General features: G+C 38.5%; 2 protein-coding genes across 2 annotated transcripts; both read left to right on the forward strand.

Annotated features, from left to right (window-relative positions):
• Positions 1 to 6,213: 6,213 nt before the first annotated feature.
• LOC141590468 (uncharacterized) lies at positions 6,214 to 6,756 on the forward strand. The gene has a single exon (XM_074411059.1). The coding sequence runs from the start codon at positions 6,214 to 6,216 to the stop codon at positions 6,754 to 6,756; it is 543 nt and encodes a 180-aa protein (XP_074267160.1).
• A 465-nt stretch (positions 6,757 to 7,221) lies between these two features.
• LOC141590469 (uncharacterized) lies at positions 7,222 to 9,114 on the forward strand. The gene is made up of 3 exons (XM_074411061.1): positions 7,222 to 7,482; positions 7,582 to 8,033; positions 8,442 to 9,114. Exons 1-3 carry the CDS (start codon positions 7,222 to 7,224, stop codon positions 9,112 to 9,114), a joined length of 1,386 nt encoding a protein of 461 aa, XP_074267162.1.
• Positions 9,115 to 9,349: the final 235 nt, after the last annotated feature.

Consider the following 9,349-nt stretch of genomic DNA (forward strand, 5'->3'; position numbering starts at 1 on the left):
AGCGACCTTTAACGCTGATAAAGGTTTAGTAAGTCAGTTACAATCGAATCGACAACAATCTACCCCAATATCCAACTTGGCTGAATATCACATGTACACTAACTACGATTTTATGCGGGCATATAATGAAACGGAGGACGCCAATGAACTTGATCTTTTGAATTGGTGACGACGACATCAAAGTAGGTCTTTTCTGGGGATGTCTTCGATGGGAAGGACTTCTTAAGCGTTCAAGTGTCTCTGTTGCATTCGAAACTTCTTTTAGTGCCCCCAAAAGGATGTTGGATGAAAAACCAACTAGTCTAAGATAGGATACACTCCGCATATGTGTGTGCTACAAGGATTGGATGGATGTTGAGCATCGAAGACAAGGCGATGACGATCTAAAAGGCGAAAATGAATCCGACGAAACAAGCACTGAGTCAAATGTATACTCACATAGTATTTTAGATGAAATTATATTTATTATTCTTTTTCTTAATTATTAGTTGCATTATTAAATTAATATAATTGTAAACATCGTTTCTTCTCTTTTTAATTGAAGATTGGGTATCTTTTTAATATGTTTTCTTACTTATTTAATTGAAATTCATTTTTCATCTATCAATTTACATACTAATTATTTATGATTAATTTTATAACTTAAATTGAATCGAAAAATACAAATAAACATAACGAAAATCCAAATTAAAAAAATAAAATAAACAAATATAATTTAACTTCACTTATTAAATACATTAATTACAAATTAAGTATTAAATATACATTAAATATTTCATTATATTAATTAATTAAACGGTTTTTCTATGGGGCACCCTTGAACTATTGACTTTTTTAAGTAGTACCCTCACATTTTTCAATTTACCATTTATACCCTTTAACGCAATTACTTACCGCTGAGCGTGCCCATTTGTACTTAATCCGTAAAGTTTAGAAGTTAAATGCTTAATTATGTGGCGATGATAACCTGAACTACTTATGCTTGGTGGTTTTGTATTTGGTTTCTCTCCATTTTTCCGATAAATTCCCTCCATTTTTTTGGTTTAACTTTACTTCCCTCTTAAATTTTATACTTCCCTCTATTCTCTTAATAATATGTTAGTTCTCCATTCTCCCTCTATTCTCTTATTTTATACTTCCTTTATTCTCTTATTCTTGTTTGTACTACCTTCCACCAAATAAATAGTTATGTCTTCTTTGGCTTGTTGGAGGAACACTCTCATTGTGGGTCTTCAATTTAGAACGCAAGCTTGTACTCGTTGTGGCAGAAATATGGTAATTAAGATCTCTGGATCTACAAGCAATCCAAGGAAAGCACATTGCAAGTGTCTTGAATGTGATCTTTTTCTAATGTGGCGTGGAGAAGAACATGTTATTCTTTTTTTTTTTTGGTCTAAACCATCCGGTAATTCGAACCACATTGGGCCGACTAATCCGGATTTCGGGGCGTGTCCAAGGATTACGGTATTTAAACCCCTCCCAATTGCAGTTGTGGGGAATCGATCCGCAGACCTCCCTACCAAGCGCAGCCCCATGCTACCACTGTGCCAACCAACGATTGGTAGAAGAACATGTTATTCTAACAAGAGCTTTTAAGGTTCATTCCATGTGAAAATGATTATACTTTTGCCGCAACAAGTGCAGACTTGTATTCTAAATCAAAGAAGGAAGTTAAGTTAAACTAACAAAAATGAAGGAATTTTTTATGAAAAATGGAGGAAAATCAATTACAAAGCCACCAAGCATAAGTAGTCCAAGTCATCATTGCCACATAAACACATGCCGTCTAAACTTGACGGATTAGATACTAATGGGTCCGCTAAGTGGTAAGTAATAGCGTTTTAGGGTAAAACTGATAAATTGAAAAACGCGAGGTTACCCCTTAGAAAATTCAATAGTTCAAAGGTACCCCAACACGCTTAATTAAAATTAAATACTCCCTCCACTTTCCTATTTTCACCCCATTTCCCCTTTTTGGCAAATTATCTATTTTCACCCCATTTCTCTTCTTTCCTTATTTGGACTACCTTTTTCATTATTTAATCATTCTTTTCACCCCACCTGCATCTCTTTTATTACTTTTTTCATTATTTAATCATTCTTTTCACCTCACTTGCAACTCTTTTATTACTTTTTCATTCTTTAATAACTTTTCTTAATATCCGTGTAAAAAGAAATGGGGTGAACAAAAAAAAGTGGAGGGAGTATTAAATTTAAAAACCAATTTTTGAAAAAAATAGAACAGGCACGGCATATGCCCATGATGTCTGGGCCATGAGCCATCCGTGCCACAGCGGGTGAACATGGATTGGGCCAAGTCTGGACACGGCACGAAGGCCCACGAGCCCGTGCCTTGGCCGTGTCTGGTGATGGGCTGGGCACTTCAAGCTGGCACAAACACACAGCCGGATCGTCCCCTCGGATTACTTGCTCTAATCCCAACTCCGTTCGTTTGAATGGAGGTGGCTGATGCTAATGAATGTGTCTCTTTTTCGAAATTGTCCATGTATCTGATCTCTTTCCCTAAAAAGTAAAAACTGATGAATTAGCAGTAGCTTGGAAGCAGTTTAAGCCGTAAAGTGGAAAGAAAGTGGGGCCCACGTGGACCAATGTCCGAAAGGTAATTGACAATGCACTTCTATAGTGTTATTTCTTTCGACTGACATCAACATGACAATCTTTAATTTTTTTTAAAATTGGCGCTCTCTAAATAAAAAGTCAATTCATAAAACTAATACTACGAAATCGGAAATACCAACCAAACCTACGAACGAGACGACTTGTCAAAGTAGTTAGTTTGAGATTTTGTGCATGATTGTATGAAAACAAACAAATATTTAGAATTAGTGTGAAAGCTAACATGGATGAATTGAACCACATCCATAAGACCATAATTAATATAAAAAAAAAAAACAAATTATCAATTTAAGGATACAAGAAATAATTTCCAATCTCGAAATTCTGTTTAGTATGAGTTAGTGTATGGGAAATGGATTTCTTAATTAACATACTTTGTATGTGAAATTATGAAAAGATAACGATATAAATACTGAATGAACTTTAAATTAAAACTAGATCAAATTGGACTTGACATAGCACAAAATGAAATTTTGAGTAACCGAAAATTTATTTTAATTTTAGTCGTATTCATTCTTAAACCTAATAATCATGTTTAGTTGGAATGTTGGATCAAACGATATCTACGACAATTATTTAATATAATTGAAAACAAATATGTAAAAGTCTTTAAATTTTGGTTAGATTATCATAGGCGGTATGTATGCGACGCAAAAGCATCGCAAAATTAATTACTTCGTGGGCATCCGGGAATTTACGACAGGTTGGGCTAATTTGGAATTCCATTGCAATTATTCCATCGTACAAAGCCTTTTAAGAAGTATAAAACTACTTTTCCATGCTAATTGATATGTATAGACCTAAAAGGACAACTCAAATTATTATGGATACCCAATTATTATTGGCTAAGACACATTTAGGTCTATTTTCCAGATGAACTCCGTCTATGTATAACTGTATGAGTGTATTCACACCATATACTTAATTCTCCGACCTTGTTACTATTATATCAACAACATAAAATACATGCACTAATTTGACTCCTAACAACTAAGCATAGCCGCCATAAAAGTAAAGACCAACCCCTTTAAAGTAACAGGAATAAATGCAGGGCCGGTCCTGAGGTCTGTTTGGCGGATTTTTTTGATAAGGGTCTATATTTGATAGAGGCTCAATTGCGGAATTAGAAATCCATTATATAGGCTATAGTCTGAGATTTTTTGTCTATTATAATTATTATATGTAGAATTCACAATTAGAAAAGTAGTATAGTGGTAACCATCTTTACCAAAACAACTTTACTTAATAACTATAATGGAGTTATAATATATAGTTGAATTTTTTTATGGTACACATATGTAGATTTTAAGTTTTATCCGTCTTGTAAGGTTCACCACTTGAATATAAAAAAAAGTATTGGTGCGACACACACGTTTTTTAATCAATGTCGCTAAAGATTGAATTGTATTGGAAAATGACACGTGAATTACTCGAACAAAATTTTTAAATGGGCCCTATTTTACAATTTTGCGCAGGGTCTCAAAATATATAGCTCCGACTCTAAATAAATGTTGTCAGTTAAGCGCGGATTATGTAATCAACTGTTTATTTTGTTCAACACTTCTACTATTTTTACTTCTTTTTTATTTAATTATTATATTTTATCTGGCTTCATTTTAATATAATTCTGTATTTTTAATAGCTTGACATTATTACAAGTGAAAAGGGAGAAAATAATAAAAGTGTCAAAAGGTCAGTCGTTAATCGTCAACGTACGCGTTGTTTTAGCCATGGGATGACATAGGTTGCTAGTTGCTACATTTTTTCCAACAAATATTATAGTAAGCTATTACGTCATTGCATGCATGCTATTTTTATAACCAGAAATCCAGAATGCCTTGGTTATTGGACTTTCCATTTGCGGGTACTCAACTCACTACTCATCATTGGTTGACTGGCAACACTAGTTTGTGCATGATTATATTTTTCGGGTTCAATTATTCGTTTACCTTTACTAGTTAAATACTCCCTCTATTGAACTGCACATTACAAATTTTTATTTTGTACACTATTCACAAGGAACATTTAATGTCGATTTACTCTCGATACATAAGTAAAAATATATTCATGTGGGATCTTATTTGATTCGTCTTCAGGAGTACATTAAGAATATCTAACTTCTATAATTTTTGCAAATACGTAGCTAAAAATATTTATCGCGTAAAACACACGTTGCCAAACGTGAAAAAACAAACTTGTAATGTGAAGTTGAATGGAGGGAGTATAACCTTAACAAATAATATAAAATGTAAATTTCTAGTTATACTCATTATTCAAGTTTAATACTCCTTCAGTGAGTATATACCTAATAATAATTAGTTTTAGTGGTATCATTTTACATTGATATTGTGTTCAGGGCCGTCTCCGACGTTTTCGGGGCTCTGTGCATAATTTCAAAAATAGGCCCCAAAAATATTTATATTACCTCAAATATGATGTAAATATGTAAAAAGCTACCAAAAAAACTCGTAATAAACGCAAATTTTTTTTTGCGAAACAAGAAACTCTTCATTTTCTTATATATAAAAAGTAAAAACACTACACTAAATAACAAGAAATAATGTTGATAAGATGGTTCTACCTTCACACTTATGGTGTTTGGTTGGGGGTTCGAATCCAAACAACAACATAATTTAATTCCATGAATTCATTTTGGAATAAGAAAATAAAAATTTAAAACAACAGCTACTGAGGATCGAACCGAGGATGTCTAGGAAAGAAACTCGCGCTGCTACCACCGCGACAAACTTCGTTCTTTGATGCTATCTCGCGCTATATACTATACATATACAACAGACGGAATTTCATATTATGGGGCCCCTCAAAACCGGGGGCCCTATTCCGTTGAACGGGTTGAACACCCTCGAAGCCGGCCCTGATTGTGTTGGAACAGATTTTGATGACATAAAACCACAAACATATCGGACTAAATGGGAAATAAAACTAAAGTTCCACATGCAAAGTAAGTTTTTGCGTGCGACAATCTTACAACTTGCAAAATCAAAATTTGATAATCTTAAGGGTTGCGTTTGAAAACTTATTAATAAAGATGCGAACATCAGGTAATGCCTTGTTTAACAATCCACCAATCCAGCAGCAGACACCAGGTAATGCCTTGTTTAACACTCCGTCAAGATCTGACTTTCCACCCTTTTCAGGTACTCCCGCACACCAGACATCAGGATGACAATCTGGACCTGTCATCAACACAGCAGTTCCATCATGCAGCCAGTTCACCAGTGGAGTCTGGGTCGGAGGTCTGCAATAGACACTAGGATGGCAGCCTGGATCTATAATCAGTACAACACCAATGACTAGCCATCCAGCATCTGGACAATTTTCTCGAGGACCATGGTTAGGAGGTACTCCCGTTGGTTCCTTCCCGCCTGTTTCTAACCCCCTTGCAGGAGCAGGTAGTTCGCTGGAGCAGCAATACCTGGAGCTGAGGATCTGATGTACAGGATACCAGGTGTAGCACGTCCATTAGAGAAAGCAACACGAGATAGCTATGCAGATTCACCCTCCGTAGACAACATAGCCCTCGTCGGCATTCCCAAAGGATGTATACCACCAGCCATGACGCTCTATGATGGAACCACAGATCCACTTGATCACATCAACCACTACAAGCATAAAATGATGATGATCCCCGCGACCGGATCTTTAAATGAGGCTTGTATGTGCAAAGGATTTGGGTTAACCCTGTCTGGAGCTGCTCTGCAGTGTTTCGTTGGCCTGCCCAATAAAAGCATAACCAGCTTCGCCGACTTGGTCAATGCATTCAATCAACAGTTTGCCAGCAGCAGAAAGCCAGAGAAGCAGACCAGCGACCTCTATCAGATAGTGCAAGGGTTTAAGGAATCTACTCGCGACTACTTGAACAAGTTCAACAAGGAGAATGTGGCAATTCCGAGGTGCGATATAGCAACCGCTATACAATCCTTCCGCCGGGGATTGCACCAGGATTCAGATCTATACAAGAACCTGACCATGCATCCATGCACTACCTTTGAGGAAGTACAATCAAAGGCGATTGCTATCATGAGATTGGAGGAGGACTCTAGACCCAGAAGATACACTTATAATTTAGATTCAGTATCCAGAAAAGCCCCGGTATAAAAGAGGAGCGAAAGATCAGGACCCTACAGCAGAAGCGAGAATAAAGTGTCTGGAAGCACATAAGGGAAGGACGACGCAGACCTACCCCCAAAGGAAGACTCAAAGATTTGAGTGGATAGAGGAGCACGAGAAAGCATTTAAGGAATTGAAACATTATCTCAGCACTCCACCACTCCTTTGAAGCCAGAGCGAGGAGAGCCACAATTCCTATATCTGTCCTTCAGTCACAGAAGCAGCAGTAAGTGCAGTGCTAGTACGAGAGCAGGAGGGGGTCACAACATCCAGTACACTACGTCACTAAGTCTCTGCTTCCTGCAGAGACCAGGTACACATCGCTTGAAAAACTCGTCCCTGCACTCGTTACAACATCCTATAAATTACGTCCTTATTTTAGTCTCATACCATTTTCGTAATAACTAATTACCCGCTTAAGACTATCATGAGAAACCAGAATTGTTAGGAAGGATGGCTAAATGGTCCGTGCACCTGAGCGGTTACGACTTGAAATTTGAACCTTATACAACAATAAAGTCTCAGGCTCTAGCAGATTTTGTGTCTAACTTCTGCCCAGCTCTTCAGACCCAGGCAGAACAAGAAATCCTGAACCTGAAGGAAGATAATGGAGAACAAGTGTGGGAGCTGCATGTGGACGGAGCCTCCAACGCAAGAGGAGCAGAAGTAGGATTGGACCTCAAATCACCCCAGGGAGACCTCATAGTCCAGGCGGTACGATGTGAATTCAAGGCCACAAACAACGAAGCAGAATACGAGGCCTTGATCCTGGGTCTGAGGCTGGCTCTGGATCTGAAAATCAAACACCTCAAGGTTTGCAGTGATTCCAAACTAATAGTTAACCATGTGAATGACTCCTATGAAGCCAGGGACTCCAGGATGATGGCATACTTAGATATAGCAAAAGAGTTGACCCTCAGATTTGCTACGTTCAACAACAAGCAGATTCCTAGAGACCAGAATGCAGAAGTAGATGCCCTAGCCACCATGGGGGCAACATTCAAAGCCGGAGTAATCTCCACAATACCAATTGTGCACGTGCTGGAGCCATCAATACTGAAATCTGAACAGGAAGCAGGAGTGTTGTGCAGCATCAGCAGTGAAGAAACAACTCCAGATTGGAGGAAACTGTACCAGGACTGGCTGCAGAATGATATCCTACCAGCAGATAAGAAGAAGGTAAGGAGCTTCAGAATGAAAGCATCCAGATTTATACTAATCGATGGTGTCTTGTTCAGGAAATCCCTCGCTGGACCCTACCTCAAGTGCCTAGGTCGGGAAGAATCTCAGGCTGTTTTGCATGCCCTCCACAGTGGAGAATGTGGAAACCATGCAGGGGGCAGGAGCCTGTCGAATAAGGCACTGAGCCAGGGATACTTTTAACCCACAATGTGCAAAGATGTCGTGGAGTTCGCAAAAAAAAAAAGTGATGCTTGCCAGAGGCACACCCACGTCAGCCACCAACCAGCAGCGCCTCTGCATCCGGTCATCTCGCCCTTGCCCTTCATGAAGTGGGGAATGGACATCATGGGACCATTACCCAAGGCGCCAGGAAACAAGGTCTATATGCTCGCCATGACAGACTAATTCTCCAAATGGATAGAAGCAGAATCATCCTCCCAGGTTACAGAAACCCAGGTTATATCTTTCATTAAACGCAATATCATATGCAGGTTTGACATTCCATCTGAGATTATATGCGATAATGGATCTCAATTTATTGGAAATAAGACAGAAGCTTTTTGTGCTAGGTGGAATATCTCACTGCAGAAGTCTACTCCCAGGAACCCCCAGTCCAACGGACAAGCCAAATCCAACAATAAGATTATTGTGAAAAACCTAAAAAAGAAGTTGGAGGAGAGAGGGGGCAAGTGGGCAGAAGAGCTGCCTCTGGTTCTTTGGGCTGACAGAACCACACCCAAGGTTGCAACGGGACAAACACCTTTTAGCCTGGTGTTCGGAGCAGGAGCAGTCATTCCATCCGAGGTCAGGGTCCCAACCCACAAGTACGGATGCATAATAGAAGACCGAAACCAGGTGGAAATGGCAAGTAGTCTAGACATCAGAACCAACGCTCAAATTAGGATGGCTTCGTACCGACAAACGGTGGCCAGAAGCTATAACAAGAATTTAAAGGTAAGAACCCTGCAGGTGGGAGATCTGATCCCGAGAAAATTCTTCCAGAATACCAAGAACCGACTAGCAGGAAAATTTGCCTACAACTGGGAGGGGCCATACCAAGTAGAAAGCATAGTTGGAAACCAATCATACCGACTCATGACTATGGAAGGACAAATGGTTCCCAGATCCTGGAACATCATCCACTTGAAAAAGTATTTCACCTAACCGACCAGCATGATCAACAACCGGGTACTCAGTCTACCAGATACAACTCCACCAGGTTCTAGATTTCGCCTTAAATATTCTTTGGCTCTAAAAATTTGTTTGACCTCCAACATTTACTCATATATGTTTCCTTTACCTTTCAATATTTTTTGGTTCTGAAGAATTTTCCTGCATACATTTCTACATTCTCTGATTCTGAAAAATTTCCCGGCATACATTTTGATTTAAATATTTT

This window comes from Silene latifolia, chromosome 7 (genome assembly GCF_048544455.1).
Source record: "Silene latifolia isolate original U9 population chromosome 7, ASM4854445v1, whole genome shotgun sequence".
In the NCBI taxonomy this organism is placed as follows: Eukaryota; Viridiplantae; Streptophyta; class Magnoliopsida; order Caryophyllales; family Caryophyllaceae; genus Silene; species Silene latifolia.

Bases quoted from the DNA above. Each gene is read 5' to 3' on its own strand.
- LOC141590468 (XM_074411059.1), top strand. From the start codon at position 6,214: ATGACGCTCTATGATGGAACCACAGATCCACTTGATCACATCAACCAC.
- LOC141590469 (XM_074411061.1), top strand. From the start codon at position 7,222: ATGGCTAAATGGTCCGTGCACCTGAGCGGTTACGACTTGAAATTTGAA. The intron at 7,483-7,581 runs GTACGATGTGAA...AAACACCTCAAG, and splicing joins GAGACCTCATAGTCCAGGCG to GTTTGCAGTGATTCCAAACT. The intron at 8,034-8,441 runs GTGCCTAGGTCG...TATCATATGCAG, and splicing joins CTCGCTGGACCCTACCTCAA to GTTTGACATTCCATCTGAGA.